A 24,167-nucleotide genomic window follows, 5' to 3' on the forward strand; every position below is an offset into this window, starting at 1 on the left:
AAAAAGAAAAAAAAATATTTACTTTCATTTTATTTGAAAGGAAGAGAGAGACAGACACACAGATGAAGAGAGATCTTCCATCTACTGGTTCATTCCTCAAATACTTTCAATACCCAGGACTGAGTCACGCTGCAGCTGGGAGTCAGGAACTCAATCCAGGTATCCCATGTGGATGGCAGGGATCCAGACACTTGAGCCTTCGCCTGCTGCCTTCCACAGTGTGCATCAGCAGGAAGATTGGAAGCCAAACTGAGACTTGAACTAGGTACTCCGACCCGGGATGCAGGCATCCCAAGTGGCTTTTTAACTGCTGCATCAAGCACTCATCCCAACAGATGGATTTTATTTGTTAACTAGAGTCAGAAACTTAAGAAAAAACATGATTTCAGTTGGAGTTCAATTTTCTTTATACTTAATTTTAAAGTATTTCTTATTTTATACATAGAATAATGATTTGTTACTAACTACTTCATCTGTTACTGTAAAATGAAAATGAGCTGACAGATTTCTAGGTGAATAAATATAATTTATGCATTTATTTTGGCTTTTAGGATTTACTTCTGTTAATTAAGTTTGTTCTTTCACATAAATTATTAATACCCTTAGAGTTAGTCTGAAGACAGAACATATCTACTTTAAGACTACTTTTTAAAAAACAAACTATAATTCTGTGAGCAATTATCCTTTGAAATTTCAAGACTTTTATAGTTATATGATTTTACAAAAACAGATTTTGTTGTGGTATATATATACAATGGAATGTTATTTAACCACAAAAAAGAATGAAATCCTGTCATTTGTGGCAAAATGGATGGAGCTAAAGGACATGATATTAAATGAAATAAACTAAATGCAGAAAAGCAGATAGTACATGTTCTCACTCATATGTGGGAACCACAAATATTGAAATTAAACAAGATTGGGGCCAGTGCTGCGGTGCAGTGGATTAAAGCCCCAGCATGCAGCGCCAGCATCCCATATGGGCTCTGGTTCGTGTCCTATCTGTTCCACTTCTGATCCAGCTCTCTTGTTGGTCTGGAAGAGAAGTAGAAGATAGCCCAAGTGTTTGGGCCCCTGCATCTGCGTGGGAGACCCGGAAAAAGCTCCTGGCTCCTGGCTTCTGATTGGCTCAGCTCCGGCCATTGCAGTCAGTTGGAGAGGAAGACCTCTCTCTCTCTCTGCCTCTCCTCTCTCTGTGTAACTCTGACTTTCAAATAAATAAATAAATATTTATAAAAAAAAAAAAAGAAGAAGAAGAGGCCGGCGCCATGGCTTAACAGGCTAATCCTCCGCCTTGCGGCGCCGGCATACCGGGTTCTAGTCCCGGTTGGGGTGCCGGATTCTATCCCGGTTGCCCCTCTTCCAGGCCAGCTCTCTGCTGTGGCCAGGGAGTGCAGTGGAGGATGGCCCAGGTGCTTGGGCCCTGCACCTGCATGGGAGACCAGGAGAAGCACCTGGCTCCTGGCTTCGGATCGGCGAGATGCACTGGCCACAGCGGCCATTGGAGGGTGAACCAACGGCAAAAAGGAAGACATTTCTCTCTGTCTCTCTCTCTCACTATCCACTCTGCCTGTCACAAAAAAAAAAAGAAGAAGAAGAAGAAGAAGAAGAAGAAGAAGAAGAAGAAGAAGAAGAAGAAAGTAAGAGTAATCATTGCTACAGGCTAGGAAGGTGAGAATAGGATAGTAGAGGAAGATTGAATAACTAGTACCAAAATACTCAGGTAGGAGGAATAAGTTCTACACCATAATAGGATGATTATAGTTTGTAACAAATTATTGTATGTTTTATGAAGAGCTAGAAGAGAGGAATTCATAGACTCTAGACAAAAATAAATATATAAGATATAAATACTAATTATTCTGATCATTACACATTGTATACATGTATTGAATTATCACACTGAAACCCACAAATATATATGTTACTTGAAAACAAAAGATGGAAAGTGTTTGCATTAGATGGTTTTATAGAAAATTTAAATTAACAAATAACTAGCATTCCATTGTTTTTAAAAATAATTACATATCTATAAAGGCACTGTGAGTAAATCAGAGTGATTGACAGAATGATTACACCTACAAGGTCATTGTGATACGATTATAATAGTTTATTTGTGTGAGCCCAACTAGAATTTTCTTCTTTTAGTTTAATTATGGAGCATAGCACTGTATGTAATTTACCATCTGTGATGGTTGTATTTTGAATAAATACATTATTAGAAAAGGCTGAGGGGGCCAGTGCGTGGTGTAGCGGGTAAAGTTGCCACCTGCAATGCTGGCATCCCATACGGACGCTGGTTCGAGTCCCGGCTGCTCCACTTCTGATCCAGTTCTCTGCTATGGCCTGGGAAAGCGGGAGAAGATGGCCCAAGTTCTTAGGCCCCTGCAACTGTGTGGAAGACCCAGAAGAAGCTGCTGGCTCCTGGCTTCAGATCAGCTCAGATCTGGCTATTGCAGCCAATTGGGGAGTGAACCAGCAGATGGAAGACCTCTCTCTCTCTGCCTTCCTTCTCTCTCTGTGTAACCCTGACTTTCAAATAAATAAATAAATCTTAAAAAGAAAAGGCTGAATCCAAATGATGCTACAGCAGAAAGATCACATAGGACAGTAGGTTGAGTCTCTCATACTTCTTTAAAAAATCTATTTTTATTTATTTATTTTCACTTTATTTGAAAGGGAGAGTGAGATAGAGAAGAGAGATTTGGAACACTCCTTCCCAAATACCCACAATAGCTGAGGCTGTGCCAGGTTGATAACGCAATCTGGGTCTCCTGCTTGGGACCAAATACTTGAACCATCATTTGCTGCCTCCCAGAATGTGTGGTAGCAAGAAGCTAGAATAGCAGGTTGAGGTGGGATCCAGGCTGTCTGATGTGGGCATCCCAAGGAGCATCTTAACCACTGTGCCAAACACCCACCCCTCTTAATGCTTCATTTGTCCAGTTTTTTTGTGTGTGTATTTGTTTGAAATAAACATGGCTTCTTTGGGATGCTGAATGTCAAGGAATAAAGATAATGATAATACTTAGTTTTCCTACAGTATATGTGGACTTTTCTCATTTTGTGTTCATAAATGGGATCAAAGTTCAGTAAATATTTCAATGTGTTATAACAAATATATTTTACCTAATAAAATATAAACTATATAATAAATATATAATATATAAACTAGATAAAATTTTATCTAATAAAATATAAAAAATTCTTCTCTAACAGTTCTTCCTTCTAATAGACATTATTGATACATGGTGCTCTCTACGAATCCATTTTGCATGTGTGTGCACATGCACACAGACACACATGCAGTTAAATGGTTGAAGGTTGTCACAGTATGATATATATACACATATACTTACATATACATATATATACATGTATATATATATGGCTGGTCTCTGTATAGAACAGATCTCAATTTAAATTCTCTGGCATGAGGCCGGCGCTGTGGTGCAGTGGCCTGAAGCACCGACATCCCATAAGGGTGCTGGTTCAAGACCTAGCTGCTCCACTTCCGTTTCAGCTCTCTGCTATGGCCTGGGAAAGCAGTAGAAGATGGTCCAAGTCCTTGAGCTCCTGCACCCACATGGGAGAGCCAGAAGAAGCTCTTGGCTCCTGGCTTCAGATCGGCTCAGCTCCAGCCGTTGCGGCCAATTGGGGAGTGAACCAGCAGATGAAAGACCTCTCTCTCTCCCTGCCTCTCCTTTCTCTGTGTAGCTCTGACTTTCAAATAAATAAATACATCTTTTAAAAAAAAAAATTCTCTGTCACATTCTATTTGTGTGACTTTAAGAATATTAACTTCGGGGGCCAGCACTGTGGAATAGTAGGTAAAACCCCCACCTGCAATGCTGGCATCCCATATGGGTATCAGTTCAAGTCCCAGCTGCTACACTTCCAATCCAGCTCTCTGCTATGGCCTGGGAAAGTAGTACAAGATGGCCTAAGTCCTTGGGCCCTTGCACCCATATGGGAGATCTGGAAGAAGCTCCTGGCTCCTGGCTTCAGATCCACACAGTTCCGGCCATTGTGGCCATCTGAGGAATGAACCAGCGATGGAAGACTTCTTTCTCTCTCTCTCTGCCTCTGCCTCTCTGTAACTACCTTTTAAGTAAATAAATAAATCTTTAAAAAAAAAAAGAAAGAAATTATGTTTGACATTTACTGAATCTTTGTTATGTGGCAGTAACTGGGTTAAGTGCTTTATCTGTATGATTACATTTGATCTCTACTACCTACCATCCTATTGTGAGGAGTCAGATGAGTCGATAGGTTGGTCCTGGTGGAAAATGAGGAGAGTCCTCCTAGGAAAGTGCAAAATGCTTGCTTTCCCCAAAAAATTTTTACCAAGATCAAGGTGCCAAATCCCACTGCATGTTTCACCCCAAAAGCTTCCTTTAGCAAAACAAAAGTTTTGCCTGTCACACCCCTTGGGAGCTTCCAATTTTACATTGAAAATAATGAGGGAGTATAGTGATTCCATACTTCTGAGCTCCCAGTTACCTATCCCACCCATCCGATGGTTCTTTTATCAAGAGCTGGCAATGCCAGACAAATAAGATTACAGATCAGACCTTTTAATGGGTTTGGGCCCTACCTTGTAGCTGTTAGCTAATTGTCAGGGTTCCCCCCTACACAAATTGTGCTTAAAAACCCCACTGCCACCAGCCCCTCCAGTTTTACCTCTCTTGAAGCCACCCCCCACCCCCCCCCTTACAGGTCACTTTGGCAGAAGGTTTCTGATTTAAATAAATCTTACTTTCCTCTCTGCCTTGTCTGTTGAAATTCTTTCAAGCCAAGACAAAGAACCAAAGTAATCTTTCTCCACCATCGTTTCACCCATGACACTATAATTTAAATATTATTATCCCTATTTTATAAAGAAAAAAAAATGAGGCTCAAAAGGGAGAAATGAATTGCTTGAAGTTACATGGCTATTCAGTGCCAGCAGTGGACATGGAATCTAGGTGTAGTCTGAGGCCACAGTGCAGGCTGGGTAAGGAGAGACAGAGAATGGAGTTGTTGCCCAAAGGCTTTACTAAATGAGCAGGTAATGAAATATTCAGTCTGGATCCAGTGACTGACTTTGTAAATTTTCCTGAAATGAGAAAAAACAATGACTATGTATTTTCAGGTCAAAACTGTGACCACATTGGTTACTTGTTTTGCCTCTAGTTCTTTTTTTGTTGTTGTTGTACCAAAATGTATTGTACATGTGTTACTAGCAGCATGCCCAGAACCATATCTTGGCATTAAAATTCCATGAAGTCCATCTGAGGATCAAATTACTACACCTATTTTTAGCTCTTAACACGTTACTCTTTCCATCACACTTTTAAATATGCAGTGATAAAGTGATATTGAAGATAGCTCTTATAGCGAAATAAAAACCTTATGTTTGGATAATCATGCCAGACTCATTCTTTGGCATTAATATGATTACACTTTGGAGGCAGCTACCTAGCTCTGCCTCTCTCCTCCTCCTGGTTTGGGACTACCCTCCCCATTTGCTGCTATATTTATCTGCCTCCTTGGCCATAAAAGGCTAGCTGTGTGGCTCTGACATTCTGCTGCCTGACCACATGCATTATTTTTGAACTGGCCCCAGGGTCCTGTCTTTAGCCCTGCCTCTGAACTTTTTCTTGGATTCATTAGGTGGGGTTTCATTCTATCTCCCTGCTCCTCCACTGCTTCAGAACATTTCCACCTCTATCACACTTTGGAAACTGGTAAGTGTGATCCTGGGGCTGAGAATGCACTTGGTAGTTTATGAGCACAACAGCACGCATGTGTGGTTTCTTTCTATCTTCTGAGTCAGCAGTTTTCTCAAAGAGATGTCAGAATAACAGAGAAACAGGAAAGTGAAGCCCCAGGGAGGGAAACCAGAGCAGCAGGGTGCCAGTTGGGACTGGCAAAGCTATTCTGTCATATCACTGTATTCTTTTGAAATTAAAGTGCTGTTCCTGGAACTATAAGATCATATTTATCTCACATTGAAATGTGATTTACTTGAAATCTGGAATACACAAGGGACAGGAAATACTATGTACCTACATTGTACTCTGTGTACCTACATTGTTCTCTGATTACAAATTAGACCAAAAGAGGCAAATTAACTCCGAAGTCACTAGTTTAGTGACTTTTGCCATGACAATGCAGTGTAGATAAACATTAAGGATGCATTATGATATTCCTATCCTAAAAATGTTTATGTAATTTTTCAGAGGTAATATAGATCCTCATCTAATGATCTGAAAGTTAATAATTTTCATCAGCTTTTGGCCTGTAATGACCATATAAAAGTTTCATGTCAGAATTATGACTACAGAGTTTGTATTTCTTTCTAAGGTCCCAAAGTGTTTTCAGAAAGAAAATTTAGGTCTTAAAGGAACAGAAGACAAGACCAGCTTTCTTCCCAACAGACTCTCCCTCTCTTGTACTGTGGATAATCCTTGCTTACTTGACAAAGAGGAGATCAGTTTACCTTTGTTCCAGAGGACAGAGCTACAACTCTGTTGACTGAAAGTCAAACCCTGTTTACTTATTTTATGAGAGGACTTCAAAAGTTTGTGGGGAAAATGGAATTGAAAGATAAATTTATTTTGATGCAGAAGTTTTTGAAATCCATGCATAGTTTTTTGTAATATGCATTTTCCATGAACATTCTGAAGACTTCCTGTTATGTGAGTGGAATATTAAATATTATTAACATAAATATATATGGGAAAAATAAGAGAGAATGGAATATAGAATTGAGGCTTAGATTTTGTTTTGTGAAAAAATAGCCTTTCAAATAATCTGGGTGTGACTTTATCTTATAATATATAAGAAGACCTTTATTATTTATCTTAAAGTCATTTAAATAACATTTTCCAGACTACAATGTAGTATGTATCATTACTGAAACTTATCTCTTTATAACTGCCTAACACACTATATTAATATAATATAATCTTTTGTATTATCAAAATGTACCTAATAATTATTCATTGCATGTGATAATTATTCTTTTATATTTATATTATTCAGTAACAGAAAATAGCAGTCTATTTAAAGGTCGAAGCCAAGTTGCTTGCTAGTAGCTATTTTTTTCCTCTTAGGAAATGTCAGGTAGACTGATACCTTCCATGAGCCCTAAAGTAAATATTTCTGGAGTGAAGTTTACTAGATTTTCTCTTCTAAGGAATACATGCTGACTCTTAAAATAGCTTAAATAAAAAGTAATTTTGAACTTAAATAGGGCAAGTTTAGAAAGGATTCAGTCCTCATTTGGAATTTAAAAAAAGTTTGGAAAAAGTTGATTACTTCAACACTGATTTTACTTACAAAATTTAAAAATAACATTTCAGAACATGTACAAAAGCATTAAACATTTGGGGAGGAGGACTTTCAAAAAACTATTGCTTTGACCAAGATTATATATGTGGCTGTTAAGCCTCCTGTCAGTGGACAGTCTATTCAAGAAAGCTAGTGCAATATGAAGTCTCCCCTCCCTTAATAAGCAAACCTATCTTTCAGTAGAGCTGTTAGCTTGAGCTCACAATGCCAACCACCATACTGGAGACTGCACTCTCACGAAGATTAGAAGCCTTCAAATTTCTGGTGGAACAATTTTTTCCCCCTGTTTTGAGACTATTCCTTTTTTGAAGTGTTTATGAGATTTGAGAGAACTTTTATATAACATTAGGTTCAGTTCTAGGACTTTCTTTTCCACTGATAATCGTTCCCATTGTGGGTGGCTTTTACTACCACCTACCTGCTGTTGACTTCCAAACGTAGTGCCTCTGAACCATCCTTCCCCCCACCCCCAGCCTCTCCCAGGTACTCCAGAGTCGCATATTCAGCTTCTCATTTAGCATCTCCACCTGAAGGTCTGTCTGGCATCTCATACCATTCAAAACCTTTGCAGAGTCTGACCACTTCTCATACCTTCCCTGCTGTCCTTTCCACCCTGGACTGTTGCCATGGCCTTTGCCTTAGTCTGATAGGGTCGCCATAACAAAGTACCACAGGCTGGGTGGCTTAAACAAGAGAAATGCATTTCCTTACAATTCTGAAGAAACTGAGATCAAAGTGTCAGTAGGGTTGGTTTTTCTGAGGCTTCTTCTTAACTTGTAGATGCTTTATACGTCTTCACGTTCTTACAGATCTGTGTGCTACCTTTCTTATAGAGACACCAGTCACATTGAATCAGGGTCTACCCTAACAACTTTGCTTTAGCTTAATTTCCTCATTAAGGACACTATCTCCAAATTTTCATGCAGTTGCCATCTGAGGTCCTGGAGGTTAGGGCTTCAGCATATAAATTGCAGTTGGGTGGCGGGGTGGGGGGTGGGGAATAGCCCATCCATAACAGTCCTCTACTTGGTCTCCTGGTTTTTCCTCTCGCCCCTCAGTAATCTATTCCTCAGCCATCAGTGAGAGTGATTCTCAGCTCAGAGCCTTTGCATGGCATGTCTTCCCTTTTAGAATAAAAGCCCTACTCTCACCTGTAGGACTCTACACTGTCTTCCCTGTGTTCCTTACCTCTCTGACGTCATCTCCTTCCTCACTTCCTACAACCCCCAGCAGCCTCCCTCACCTGTTTACTATTCCTGAAGTACGGTAGGTATGCTCATTCCCCAGTGCCTTTGCACTGATCTTCCAACTGGAACACTGTCCCACCAGATATTCTCATGCTCAGATGTCACTTTGCAGTGCAGACAGCCCTGATAAGGCTGTTTAAAATTACAACCATCTGGGGCAGGCGCTGTGGCGCAGCGGGTTAACTCCCTAGCCTGAAGCACCGACATCCCATATGGGCACCAGTTCTAGTCCCGGCTGCTCCTCTTCTAATCAGGCTCTCTGCTATGGCCTAGGAAAACGGTACAAGATGGCCCAGGTCCTTGGGCCCCTGCACCCACGTGGGAGACCCGGGGGGAAGCTCCTGGCTCCTGGCTTCTCGGCACTGCTGTGGCCGTTGCAGCCATCTGGGAGGTGAACCATCTAATGGAAGACCTCTCTCTCTGCCTCTCCTCTCTCTGTGTAACTCTGACTTTAAAATAAATAAATAAATAAATAAATAAATCTTTTAAAAAAATAAAATTACAATCATCTTTCTTTCCTGCTTCATTAGTTTTCTCAATAGCATTTAGCACATCATAGTATATCTTTTACTTTATTTACTTGTTTTCTCTATTGTCTATCTCCTGTAATAGAATATAAGTCCTATATAAAGCCATTAGAGCAGGAATTTTGTTTGTTTTGTTTACCATTGTATTTCTTGTGCTGGAATAGTTACAGGTTCATGGTCAGGGCTCACTAATTTGTTGAACAAACATCATACTTCTCCCTCCCATTATATATTCTCCCAGGTGAAGCCCCTGTCAGAATGAAATGCCATAATACTAAGGGCTTTAGGGAAGAAAGCACAATAGTCAGGATAGGGAAACGTTGTCAAGGCCTCCTAGATATGAAGAAAAAAGGAGTCACAGTGATAAGGTGGGCACATCTGTGCTGTGAAGCAGAGAGCTGATTGAATTAGCAGTTAAGCAAAACTTTGCATCCTTTTCCATCCACTCTTTGGAAAACATAAGATTATTACTTTTTACACATTGGTTTAGATGATGTTTTCTGTAGAATTTGCTCCTTGATGAGTCACTCAAAAATTCTTGTCTTCCTGTAGGTGGCCTGCTTCCATCCAGGGGCACATGATGTCTTTGCCATTTTATCAGCGGTCCCATGCGCACTATGATCACAGCTACCGCCACAAGGACCTACGCACCACTACAAGCCAGTACCAGCAGGAGAAGAAGCGTTCTGCCATCTATACCCATGGTTCCACAGCCTACAGCAGCCGCTCCTCTGCTGCACACCGCCAGGAAGCAGAGGCCTTCAGTCAGGCGTCTGCCGCCTACCAGCAGCAGGCCTCTCAGGCCTACAGTCTTGGAGCTGAACAGTACTCCCTTGCATCTCAAGTCAGTCGCAAGGCGGCCTCAGCCTACGACTATGGCTACTCCCATGGGTACGTGAAAAGCAGCTTGCCAACCTCAAGGAAGAGTGGTGTGCTCTGAATAACCCTCCCATATCACTTTTTCCTTTTTTAAATATGACAGCCTTTTGTTTAAACCGGGTGTGGAGAGAGACCATGATTTGGGAGACCTGAGACCTTTGTGGACATAATTCCCTTGTCTCCAAGATTGGCACAGAGCCTCGTAGTCACACTGAGAGTTTTGCTTGAGTGGCCAGTGGTGATATTTCTAGAAGCAGGGAAGTTCTGCCATAGGGAACTTTAGCAGCAGTAGAGCCAGATAATATCATTTCAACACTCACAGCAGGTTTCCTGGCTCTCAGAATGTTTCTGCTTAGACAGGAAGCCAGCATAGAATTTAAAATTCACAGGTCACAGGGGATTAAACTGCAGCAGAAATATATTCTGTTTTTCACTATCTGAAAGCCAGTACCCCAAATTCTGAGCTATCATTCAAGCAGCAGCATCTTCTTTAGCTGGCGTATTCTGTAAAAGCATGGCTCTGTCCCAGTCAGCCTAAAAATATTAGGAACAAACCTGTACTGCAACAAAGGCAGATTTCTCAGCACAAGGCAACGAGGGACCCAACATACTAGGGAATGGGAAAGTTATTTTGGGATTCTAGGAATAGTGAAGTTTATATGCAGGTCTGGTCTGCAAAGTAAACTCAGGGGCCCATTTTTTGGGGAATAATAAAGTTAAGATAAATGTAGGCTGTTGTATCCAGAAACTCCTTTCTGTAACTCTTCACCTAGGGTAGGTATTGAGGCTGCTTCTCTGTGTCAACAAGCAGCTAAAGCCCTCCAGGCAAGGGCAAGATGTTTCTACTAGAAAAAAGTTTCTCAGTGAGTCTGTAATCCCTCAAAGAAGGTTACCGTGACCCTTCCCAGCAACAGTGTCCCTGGGAGAAGTGTCTCTCCCTGTGAATGTGGTAGTTGGTTTATCTGTTCTGTTGTCCCACCCTAATGCATGTTGGGCAGATAGTTGCTTTATCAGACCAAGCAAATTTGTATTTTCTCAATATTCAGAATGCAATGTTTCATGGGGATTTAAGAAACACTTGCATGATACATATGATTTTTGTTACAAATCTATCTGTAGTCCATAGAGAGAAGAGAATTGCTGATTTTCAAAATGTAGATATTTCAGGGCTATGCGGCAAATAGACACCTGCTGCCTCTAATCCTCTCCAAAGCATCTGGTATAAGTTGCATTTTTTGTTATAAACATAATTTTAAGCCTTATATAATTTAAGTCCATAAAATACCTGAAAGGATAATTGGAGAAAGTGTTTATCTTTGGAAATCTAAAAAGTTGAGGAAATAATAGGGTAGTTTGTATGAGTAAAACTGAAGAAGGTTTTGGAGAGCAGAGATTTCTAAATCCCTGTTGGGTTTGACCGGTACCTGATGTACGCTGTCATTTTGTCAGTGACTGTGACCTCTTGGGACTTCTGCTAGGTTCAGTAACAGAGCTAGTATTTGCTGGGGTTTACCTGGAATGTATGATGGCAACGTTCTGAAATTCCACTTAAATGGAATGGGATCATTTTGCAATCTCACTTTCATAGGTCATACTCTGCCATGGGATATTCATAAGCCTCTTATGTTGGCTGCAAATATGGAAATATTGTCACTAGGGTAAAATTATTTCTTTTAACACTTGCCTCAAATCAAATGCCTTCATAAGAAAAACTGGAAGGAATGAACACCATGTGAATGTGACAGCGTCATTTTGTTCCCCTGAAAAATGTTCCACAGACATGCTTAAGAACCTCATTTAGGAAAGCAGCTGTTGTGTAATAGAGGAGGACTGCAGTTGAAATATCCATTTTCCTGGACTCTTTGTGCTAAGTCTATACAAGATGGGTAGTTTCATTACCATGCAGTTGTTAACATAGCTCCTTATGTAGTTATTTCATTTCCCTGATGCTGTAGAAACTCTGTAGAGTTTTATGAGCTTATTTTTTTAAATGGGCTTTTTTTCTCCAGTTCTGTTGTTAACTTTTATGTTAAAATTATTTTAATTTTATACAAATATTTCTTTTAAATGAATAATTTTATTCATTCATAATCTGATATATCAAATATTAATAATTGAATCCTTGAGCATATGTGAATCCTTGAACATTTTTTATTTAGAAAACATTTGTTCTATATAATCTTTAGAAGACTTAACCATTTTTGCTGTAGTCTTCAATAATAAACTTCTATTGGAAATAGAACCATAATTATTTTTCTATAACCAACCTCACATTTTGTTCCTTCTTACTATGTATGCACTTATGTGGTTAGGTTGGTAGTTAATGGCTTGTTATGTTCGAACAACTCAAACTTCTTGGTAGAAACATGTTGACCTAGAAACAAGAAGGGGAAGAAAATGCCAATAATAGCTTTTTTTACCTTGTACAATGAAATTTCAAAGACAAAGAAAGCCAACCTAATCCCAGAGGCATTTTAGTCTGTCTTTTTTTAGTCCTAGAACTAACAGGTGCAGATAATATGCTTTGAACACTTCAAAGTCTTCGTAATTCCTTTAGGTTGTATTTTAGCTTATTCAAAATAAAATGACTTTCTCCTACTAAATGAAAAATCTCTCCTGGGGTTATGAGCAGGATTGTTGATTAAGACTCCTGGAGTTGGAAATGTACCTCTGTGGAGTGTATGCAAGCACTAGAATTGGTCTATTTTTAGTCTCTGCTTTGTAGGTAGGTGTCAAGTGTTACAGTGGAAACGGTGGAGATTTATGCTCCCATGTACTCAGGGCTTGGCTGACCTTAGTGAGTCTTAGGAACAATGGACTATTCAGTGTCAATGTGGTTTCAGCACAGATTGGTTATCAATTATATTCTGAGCCATGGGTTATAACTTAAATTCTGGAAGGCCTATTCTAAATGCCCTTAATCCTGGTCATAGTAAGAAAAAAAGTGTAAAATTGAAACATACAGAACTTCTCAGAATGACAAGATCAGTATTTTATACTAATTGTCAACAAATATTAGGAATTAAAGGGAAAAAGGTACTCATGACCAGTATGCCACCATTAGGGAAGATTTTTTTCTTTTTCTTTTTTGTTTTTTATTTTGAAAGGCAGATTGTCAGAGAAAGATAACACTTTTTTTTTTTTTTTTTTTTTTTGTGACAGGCAGAGTGGATAGTGAGATAGAGAGAGACAGAGAGAAAGGTCTTCCTTTTTGCCTTTGGTTCACCCTCCAATGGCCGCCGCGCTGTGGCTGGTGCATCGCGCTGATCCAAAGCCAGGAGCCAGGTGCTTCTCCTGGTCTCCCATGCGGGTGCAGGGCCCAAGCACTTGGGCCATCCTCCACTGCCTTCCCGGGCCATAGCAGAGAGCTGGCCTGGAAGAGGGGCGACCGGGACAGAATCCGGTGCCCCAACTGGGACTAGAACCCGGTGTGCCGGCGCCGCAAGGCGGAGGATTAGCCTGTTAAGCCACGGCACCAGCTAAGATAACACTTTTATCTGTTGGTTCACTCCCCAAATACCCACAATAGCTAGGGGTAAAACCAGAAGTCCAGAAGTCCTTTCAGGTCTCCTACATGGGTGGCAGGGACATAAGTACTCGAGCCATCTAATGCTGTCTCCAGATGCATTAACAGGAAGCTGGATTGGAAGTGGAGTAGCCAGGGCTTGAACTGGCACTCACTTATGGGATATAGGCATCCAAAGCAGTGGTTTAATCTGCTGTGCCATAGCACCCACTCCAGGCAAGTATTTTTAATCTCTGCCCATGAATGATTTTCAGCAGAGTAATGATTTGAACTCCCATCTTACCCAAGTCCCTGCCCTTTCCATGGGTACCTGATGCCAGTTGTAGTCAGAAACTTCCCTTGACTATACTGCAACAAGATTTTTCTTGAAACATCAAGGTAAACTTTTGAATTGTGCTTCCTTTTTATTTACCCTTTTTGAGGAGAAGCTATTGAGCACAAAAATAACTAAGTTTTCAAGCAGGGAACAATAGGTGGAAGGAACAAATTCTAGGAGAGAAAAATCTGAAGGTATTCATAAATGCCAAACAGGTCCCTAATAGACTCTAATTAACCATATAGAATCAGACATAGAGGGGCTGTTGTTGTGGCACAGTGGGTTAAACCACTGCTTGCAGTGCCAGTATCCCATATAAAAAAGCAGTTTAAGACCTGTCCTCTCCATTTCCAATCCAGCTACCTGCTAATTAGCCTGGGAAGGCAGCAGATAATGGGCCAAGTACTTGGGACACTGCTACCTACGTGGGAGACCTGAATGAAGTTTCAGGTTCCTGGTTTCAGCTTGGACCAGCCCTGGCTGTTGCAGCTATTTAGAAAGTGAATCTGTGGATAGAAGCAAAGTGTGTTCTCCCTTTCTCTGCCCCCCCTCCCCAATCACCCTGCTTGTCAAATAAATAAATCTTTTCAAAAAATGAATCAGAGATTTCCAAGGGACTCTAAGTGATACCTAGAGTAGGAACTAAGGGGATTTTAAAAACTTGTTTCATATTCCACCAAGTATGATTTCAAAAGAAGCTATGAAAGAAATCTACTTCCTTGTGTCCCAGCCTCCTTTATTGGCATGAAATTAGTGTTGACCTGCGTATCCATTTCTGATTGTTCTAACATAATGGGATGAGTGTGGTTTCAGGGGTCAGTCTTTGCTTACTTGCAGTTAGGCTTGTGACTTCAAATAAACTAGTTAGCCAGTCAAGTTTCTTCACCTATAAAATCAGAAAAGTGATCATTCTTCAAGCTGTGACATTGAGAAGAGATAATTATGTAAGATGTTTACTTAGTGGCTGTCTTATGGCAAACAATTTCACAAATATTTACTAAGTGCCTTTTGGGTGCTGAGCCCTGCTCTAGGTGCTTTGGGGAAATTACTGATTATATCATATTGAATTAAATTGAACTATGTATTATGCTAGAAGAGTTGTGAAAGCCATAAAAGATTGAGGAGGGGAGATGGCAGTGTGGCACAGCAGGTTAAGCCACTACCTGCAACACCAGCATCCCATATGAGTACTGGTTCCAGTCCTAGCTGCTCTACTTCCAATCAAGCTCCCTGCTAATGTGTGTGGGAAAGCAGCAGAAGATGGCCCAAGTACTTGGGCCCCTGCCACCCACTTGGGGGACCTGGCTGTGTTGCAGGCTCCTGCCTTCAGCCTGGCCCATCCTGGTCTGTTGCAGCTCTCTGGGGAGTGAACCAGCACATGGAAGATTTCTCTCTCTCTCTCTCTCTCTCTCTCTCTCTCAATCTCTCTCTCTCTCTCTTTCTCTCTTTCTCTAACTCTGCCTTTCAAATAAATAAAATTAATTTTTAAAACAAGAAAAAAATAGGATAAGAGAGTTAATTATGCAGCATGGGGGTGCAGGTTGTAATTTTAAATAGGGCAGTCTAGCTTCATTCAGAAGATAAAACCTGAGCAAAGACCTGAAGTAGCCGAGGGAGCTACTGTTAAAATTATCTGGGTGATAGGTACAGTAGATGTCAGAATCAGCCACTATAGGCCTTACATCAAGGAACAGCATTGAGACCCATGTGAGAGAATGGGGAAATGACAGAGACAATAGGCAAAGAATATGTAAGAAAGATAATTCATAAGGTAGGACAGATGCTGAGGGGCCTGTGGGTCACTGAAATGAGCTTCTTTTCAGAGTTAAATGGTGGACTTGTGATAGTTCTTTGAGCTGGGAAGTGACATGATCTGATCCCAGGTTGTACCAGGATCATGGTGGCTATTGTGTGGAGAATGGACTAATCCAGGTCTCCAACTTAGGTGGTAGGAATCCAGCTACTTGAGCCATCACCACTGCCTCTCAGGGTCCACATTAGCAGGGAACTGGAATTAGGAGCTAAAGCAGAAAATCAAACCCAGGTACTCTGATGTGGGTCATGGGTCTTAACCACTAGGCCACATACTCACCCCTGAATTCTTAATTCCATCACATTTCTCACAGATATCCTCAGCATTCTAAGCCATGAACTTTTGAGACCATGGGGGGGAAAAATCCATGTGATTTTATGTATACAGTGAATCTTCTGAGACTATCAGTTGGTGATTTTATGGTAGTAAAACCATTTACTTATTATCCATTCTCAGAGATTCCACATCATGTTTAAGATACCTTACTCTATTTTTAGTGTCTTTCTGATATTTAATGAGAAAAGCACCTTGAAAAAACCATAGTTTAGTGGAGATGTAAGCCCATTGGTAGACTCAAATGGCTGAATCTGAATTACAAAAACTCTTGAGCCAATGGACTGGTGTATTTGTGCTTTTCTCACTAAATGTTAGCTTTGCCCCTACACAGTGTGGCCTCTTGATGTCAACACCTTCCTGCTGGCCATGCCAGGGGTGCAAATGAGCTTGCCCACAGAGATCTCTGGACTCCAGGAGCTCAAGGGAGCCATTACAATAGGCTTGATCTTTTCCACAGAAGTGTTCCTGGATGAAATAAAGCAGGAACAACTCAATGAGTAGGTTTGTGCTATGTCTAGTCAAACCAGTGACCATCTCCAAAGTATAATGGGAGTAGTTGTCTAGGCTGTTTTTAAATAATAAGATCAGCTTTTGCAAACTCTAGAAAATTCAGTCTATAAAGAAACAGACAGACTCCATAATACATCACCAGATACTATTGTCAAGTATCTTGTATAACACGATTTCTAAAACATGTGGAGTAAACTCACCCATGCTTTAAAATGGGCCCTAGAGTGGACATTTAGTATAGCAGTTAAGTTGCCAACTGGGACACCTGTATCCCATATCAGAGTTCTTGGGTTTGCGTCCCAGCTCTGCTTCTGATCCAGCTTCCTGCAGTTATGCACCCTGGGAGGCAGCAGATAATGGATCAAGTTCTTGGGTCCCTCCTCGTGGGAGACCTGCATTGAATTCCAGCCTCCTGGCTTTGGCCTGGCCCCAGTCTTGGCTGTTGTGAGCATTTGGGAAGTGAATCAGCAGATGGAAGCTCTGTATGTGTGTGTGCACGTGCATATGTGTGTGTTTCAGATAAAAATAAATAAGTTAATTTTAAAAAAAGATTCCTAAGCTGGTGTTATGCCCACCACTTGCAATGCCAGCATCCCATATTGGAGTACCATTTTGAGTCCTGGCTGTTCTGCTTGCGACCCAGCTTTATGCTAATGCACCTGTGAAGGCAGCAGGAGATGGCCCAAGTGCTTGGGCTCCCGCTACCCCGGTAGGAGACCTGGATGGAGCTCCAGCCTCCTGGCTTCAGCCAGCCCCCATTGCAGCCATCTGGACAATGAACCAGCAGATGGAAGATCTCACATTCTTGTTCTCTGTCAGTCTACCTTTCAATTGGAAAAAATAAATAAATCCCTTTAAAAAAAATAGAATCTACTGAAAGCTTTAAAACATGCTATCATTGGGGCCATCACTGTGGCATAGCAGGTAAAGCCACCGCCTGCAGTGCTGGCATCCTATATGGATGCTGGTTCGGGACCCAGCTGCTCCACTTCTGATCCAGCTCCCTGCTAATTCATCTGGGAAAGCAGCGAAAGATGGCCCAAATCCTTGGGCCCCTGCATCCATGTGGGAGACCTAAAAGAAGTTCCTGGCTCCTGGCTTCTGATAGATCCAGCTCTGGCCATTGTGACCATTTGGGAAGTGAATCAGTGGATGGAAGATTCTCTTTCTCTCTCTCTCTCTCTCTCTCTCTCTCTCTCTCTCTCTGCCTCTCTGTAACTCTGCCTTTCAAATAGATAAACAAATCTTTAAAAAAAAAAAAGAAAAGAAAAGAAAAATTGCTATCATTAAAAATGGGCCAACGGGGCCGGCGCTGTGACGCGGTAGGTTAATCCTTCATCCGTGGCTCCGGCATCCCATATGGGCGCTGGTTCTAGTCCCGGCTGCTCCTCTTCCAATCCAGCTCTCTGCTATGGCCTGGGAAAGCAGTAGAAGATGGCCCAAGTGCTTGGGCCCCTGCACCCACATGGCAGACCCGGAGAGAAGACCTCTCTCTCTGTCTCTCCCTCTCACTGTCTATAATTCTACCTCTCAAATAAATAAATAAAATCTTTAAAAAAAAAAATGGGCCACCATCTAATCTGATTAAATTAATTCCTGAAATGAAAATGCATAAAAACTGATGTATGAATACAGATAGGCAGCATAAGAGATTTAAATTTCTCAGTGTCTTACCCATCTACTCTTTGTAGAATACATGACTGTTCCACATTTTTTTTTTTAAGATTTATTTATTTACTTGAAAGTCAGAGTTATACAGAGAGAGGAGAGGCAGGGAGGGAGGGGGGAGAGAGAGAGAGAGAGAGAGAGAAAGGCCCTTCATCCGATGGTTCACTCCCCAATTGGCCACAATGGCCGGAGCTGTGCCGATCCGAAGCCAGGAACCAGGAGCTTCCTCCGAGCCTCCCATGCAGGTACCGGGGCCCAAGGATTTGGGCCATCTTCTACTGCTTTCCCAGGCCATAGCAGAGAGCTGGATGGGAAGGGGAGCAGCCAGAACTCAAACCAGCACCCTTATGGGAAGCTGGCCCTGCAGGTGTCAGCCCTACCCGCTTCACCACAGTGTCAGCCCCTCCACATTCATGTTGAGAGAGTTCAGGCCCTCATGATATTTGCTTTTAGATCATGGCTGTATATTATCTGTGGAAATTTACTGAAAAGATCACCAAGATATTACTTGCCAGTAGATATTTAAATAGTGGAAAAGATAAAGCTGTAAGTAGAAGAAAAAAAAAAGTCATATTCCCATTCAAGTAGTTATTTATCTACTTATTTGAATGGCACAAAACAGAGAGAGAGATTTCCTATCCACTGATTCGCTCCCCAAATGCCCACAATGGCCTGCAGCCAGAGCTGGGAGTTGGGAACTCAATCCAGGCAGGAGTCCAATCATCTGAGAACCCCGGACACTCTGATGTGCAACTCAGGCATTTTATCTGGCAGCTTAACTGCTAGGCCCAACACCCGCCCCTAAGTACTTTAAAAGAAATTAAAAGTGAGCTATATTTATGGCTGAGAGAGTGAAATAGAAAAAAAGATATGTCTAAGAAAAATTGCAAAAAACAAAACAAAACAAAATCCAAATCCATAGGATTTTTAAAAAATTATGAATCTATAAATTTCAAGGGTGATGTTGATCCAACTAAATTCATGTTTGTATCTTATAAGAAACTTTTTCTTATAAAGAATATTAGCCCAAAAAAGTGCTCTTTTTCTCCCTCCGACTTGTTCACTAACTTTGGTGTTCTCTGAAACCTCCATTCATGTCAAGATTAGGCAACAGATACCAGAAGTCCTGTGGGGGCATGGCTAAGTGAACAATGCTGTGAAGAGAGAGCTGACCCACAGCTCACTAACACCAATGCCTCTTTATCTCTCTGGTAAACAGCTGGACTTTTTGTGTATGTGCAGCAGCATCTTGTTATCAATATATATATTGCAGTTTTAAAGGAAAAGTGTCACAATAACAATGAGTTCAGCTCTTTTGTGGTCACTCAGTAAAGTTCCTTGACAATATATACATAAGTTTGCAATAAATATAGTTTTTATTTTTAAGCCTTTGCATATACCTCTTTCTCATCCTGGCTTTATACCCGATATTTCAATGCTGAGTTCTTCTGCAAAGGATTCCCTGATAACTGTAGATAAAAATTCCTTCCCAAGCCTGAGAATTCAACTTTTGTTTGATCTGGTCTTTCTGCTTATCTCTCTTCTTTCCTATCCTGCCTTGATTGATATAACACATGTATTCCCCTACTAGACTGTAAAGCTCTCAGAAAACAAAGATTTTTAATTTATCTTTGCTTTAGTCCATTTTGTGCTGCTATGACAGAATACCACAGCCTGGGTAGTTTATAAACAATAGAAGTGTATTTGGCTCATGGTTCTAGAGGCTGAGAAATCCAAGATGAAAGGATGCATGTGGTGAGGGCATCATCAGGTGTTAGGAGAGTGCACGTGCAAGAAAGAGAGCAAGAGGTGACTGAACTGTTGTAATCCATCAATGCCTGCAGAACATTATTCATATCCCACTCCCAGCATCAAGCACAGGAATTTGCACACAGTGATGCTTGGTTAATTTTATGTAAAATAAATGAAGTTGGTACAGAAAGTTACTAAATAAACCTGTGAAAATTTCAGGGGTCCTGAAAGGCAGTTGTTCAATAATGTTTAAAGTCCACTTCGTCCTGCACTTTTTTTTTTTTTTAAGATCTATTTATTTATTTGAAAGGCAGAAATAGAGAGAGGGAGAGATCTTCCACCTACTGGTTCACTCTCCAAATGGCTGCAATGGCTAGGGCTGGGCCAGGCCAAAGCTAGACGCCAGGAACACCATCCTAATCTCCCACGCAGGTGGTAGGGGCCCATCTTCCACTGCTTTCCCAGGCACATTAGGGTGAAGTTGGATCAGAAGTGGAGCAGCCAAGATTCAAACAGGTGCTCATATAGGATAACAGTGTTGCAGGCAGTGGCTTAACTGGATGAGCCACAATGCCAACCCCTCTCCTGCACTTTGTAAAACATTAGCTGCATTGTATGCTACATTTGCATTTAACATAAGAAACTACCCAAGTGTTTTCCAAAGTGGCTGTATCATTTTATACTAACACAGCAGTGAGGATTCCAGTTTATCTACATCCTTACCAACATTTATCATTTTCTGTCTTATTAATTATAGCCATTATAGTGATGAGGTCTCTTGTGGTTTTGATTTTCATTTGTTTACTGACTAATGATAAATATTTGGAGAGCTGGCATTATGGCACAATGGGTAAGGACTGTGATATTGACATCAGATATGGGCTCTGGTTCATGTCCCAGCTGCTCCACTTCCGATCCAGCTCCCTGCTAATGGTCTGGGAAAAGCAGCAGAAGATGATTCAAGTGTTTGGGCCCATGCTACCATATGGAAGACCTGAATGGAGCTCCTGGCTTCTGGCTTTGGCTTGGCCTGGCTCTGGCTGTTGTGGCCATCTGGGGAATGAATCAGCAGATAGGAGATCGATCTCTCTCTCTCTCTCTCTGTCTCCCCCTTCCCCCTCTGTAACTCTGACTTTCAAATTAATAAATAAACCTTTTTTTTAAATGATAAATATTTGGATGCAAGTCCTTCATTGGATACATTTGCAAATATTTTCTCTAATTCTGTGCCTTGTGTTTTTATTCTCTTTATAATGAATTCAAAGACCAGAAATTAAAAATTTTTGAAGTTAAAACATCAATTTCTTCATTTTGAATCATGCTTTCAGTGTTATATCTAAGAACTGTTTGACTAAGTCAACATCATAGAACATTTCTCTTTTCTTCTAAGAGTTTTATCATTTTAGCCATAGATATTTAAAGCTACAAAATTCCCTCTAAGCACTGCTTTAGCTGTATCCCATAAATGTCAATATGTTGTGTTTTTGTTATCAGTTCAAAATATATCTTCTAATTTCCCTAGTGATTTCTTTTTTGATTATAAATCTATTTAGAAGTATGGTGTTAATTTTGTGATATTTGAGAATTCTCTTCTATTGTAAATTTTTTTTTTAAAAAAGATTTATTTATTTATTTGAAAGGCAAACTTACAGAGAGAGGGGGAGAGACAGAGAGAAGGAGATCTTCCATCCACTGGTTCACTCCCCAAATGGCTGCAACAGCTGGAACTGAGCAGATCTGAAGCCAGGAACCAAGAGCTTCTTCCGGGTCTCCCATGTGGGTGGAGGGGTCCAAGAACTTGGGCCATCTTCAACTGCTTTCCCAGGCCATAGCAGAGAGCTGGATCAGAAGTAGAGCAGCCAGGACTCAAATCAGTGCCCATTTGGGATGCCAGCACTAGAGGTGTCTTTACCTGGTATGCCACAGTGCCAGTCCCCTGTTGTAGATTCTTATTTAATTCTTCCATTATCAAGGAATATATTTTCTACTATTTAATTCTTTTTAAATCAATTGAGGTTTTGGTGGACTAGCATATGAACTATACTTGAGAAGGTTGAGAATAGGAATTCTGTTCTCTTTGGGTGAAGTATTCTACAAAGGTCAGTTAGGTCAAGTTGATTGACATTGTTATTTAAGTCTCTTATACGCTTGATTTTTTTTGTATAGTTGTTTTATCAATTATTGAGGATGAATTGTTGAAGTTTCCAACTATTATTTTTTACTTTTCTATTTATTCTTTTAATTCTGCCATTTTGGGACTCTGTTAGGTGTATGTGCATATATAATTATTATGCTTTCCTGAGGAATTGACCCTTTTATCATTATGAATCTCTCTCTCTTTTTTTTTTTTTTTTTTTTGACAGGCAGAGTTAGACAGTGAGAGAGAGAGAGAGAGAGAAAGAGAGAAAGGTCTTCCTTTTTCTGTTGGTTCACACCCCAAATGGCCGCTACAGCTGGTGCACTGTGGCCAGCGTGCTGCGCCAATCCAAAGCCAGGAGCCAGGTGCTTCCTCCTGGTCTCCCATGCAGGTGCAGGGCCCAAGCACTTGGGCCATCCTCCACTGCCTTCCCAGGCCACAGCAGAGAGCTGGACTGGAAGAAGAGCAACCGGGACAAAATCCGGCGCCCCAACCGGGACTAGAACCTGGGGTGCTGGCACTGCAGGCGGAGGATTAGCCTCGTGAGCCATGGCACTGGCCTCTCTTTGTTTCTAATATTTCTTGATTTTACAGTGCATTTTGTTTGACATTAATAAATCCACTGTAGCCCCTTATGGTTACCATTTACATTTTTTCTTTTTTCATTCTTTTACTTTAACACAGATATGTGTTTACTTTTAGAGTGGGCTTTCTTTCCAGTCTAATATCCTCTGCCTACTCCCTGACATCATTTTTAATAAAATTATTGAAATGGTTGGATTTATGTCTGCCACCTTGTTATTTTTTCCAGTATATTTCTTGTCTCTTTTGTTCCATTCTTTTTCCTTTACAGTTCTAGTTTATGTTAAATAGATACATTTGGTATACCACTTTAATTCCTTTCTTTTTTTTTTTTTTTTGAAGATTTATGTTATTTATTTGTAAGGCAGAGTTAGAGAGAGAGGGAGAGAGAGAGAGAGACAGACAGAAGACAGACAAAAGATCTTCCATCTTCTGGTTCACTCCCCAGATGGAACAGTCAGGGATGGGACAGGCTGAAGCTAGGAGCCAGGATTTCCATCGGGGTCTCCCACATGGTGCCAGGGACCCAAATATTTGGGTCATCATCTGCTTTCCTTCCCAGGTGCATTAGCAGGGAAATGGATTGGAAGTAGAACAGCCAGGACTCGAACCAGTGCTTTTGTGGAATCTGATGTCACAGGCAGTGGCTTAACCTACTACATTGCAATGCTAGATCTCCTTTCATTCTTTACTACAGTCTTTGAGTTATTTTCTTGGGAGTTGCTTTAGGAATTACAATACAGAACTTATCACTATCTATTTCAGATTTATACTAACAATACCAGTAATACATAGAAACTCTGATAGTTCTGTTTCCCCCTCCTTTGTTCCATTGTCATAAATATTACAACTATGTATGTTATAAACTCAACAATACAGTGTGATAAGTAGTTTATGCATCTTGTATCTTTTAGAGGATTTAACAAAAGAGAGAAAAAGAAAAGTATATATGTATAAATCCATTTCTGTTTCCTAAATTCTTTAAATATATGTAATACATCTATCTACATTTATGTGTGGGTATATGCATAATCTTTTTTTTTTTTTTTTTTTTGACAGGCAGAGTAGACAGTGAGAGAGAGACAGAGAGAAAGGTCTTCCTTTTGCCGTTGGTTCACCCTCCAATGGCCGCCGCGGTAGGCGCGCTGCGGCCGGCGCACCGTGCTGATCCGATGGCAGGAGCCAGGTGCTTCTCCTGGTCTCCCATGGGGTGCAGAGCCCAAGGACTTGGGCCATCCTCCACTGCACTCCCTGGCCACAGCAGAGAGCTGTGGAAGAGGGGGCAACCGGGACAGGATCGGTGCCCCGACCGGGACTAGAACCTGGTGTGCCGGCGCCGCAAGGCGGAGGATTAGCCTAGTGAGCCGCGGCGCCGGCTTATATGCATAATCTTTTGGATTTACCCAGTTATTTACTTTCTGGTGCTCTTTTTTTTTTTTTTTTTTTGGCATGGACTCAAATTATTACCTGCTATTGTTTCCTTTAAACCTAAAGGGTTTCTTAGCATTTCTTATAAGACAGGTGTGCTAGCAATGA

General features: G+C 40.9%; 1 protein-coding gene across 3 annotated transcripts in view; it reads left to right on the forward strand.

Annotated features, from left to right (window-relative positions):
• MYOM1 (myomesin 1) overlaps positions 1-24,167 on the forward strand; it is a 156,894-nt gene that overhangs the window by 5,921 nt on the left and 126,806 nt on the right. The window contains exons 1-2 of one of the 3 annotated variants that reach the window (XM_062201415.1): positions 5,588-5,729; positions 9,665-10,003. In XM_062201415.1, coding sequence (XP_062057399.1) covers positions 9,690-10,003 — 314 coding nt within the window. In that variant the 5' untranslated portion in view covers positions 5,588-5,729; positions 9,665-9,689. Of the gene's footprint in view, positions 1-5,587; positions 5,730-9,664; positions 10,004-24,167 lie in introns of those variants that run through there. The other 2 variants (XM_062201413.1, XM_062201414.1) reach the window with 2 other exon arrangements.

The sequence above is a fragment of the Lepus europaeus genome, chromosome 9 (genome assembly GCF_033115175.1).
Source record: "Lepus europaeus isolate LE1 chromosome 9, mLepTim1.pri, whole genome shotgun sequence".
NCBI lineage: Eukaryota > Metazoa > Chordata > Mammalia > Lagomorpha > Leporidae > Lepus > Lepus europaeus.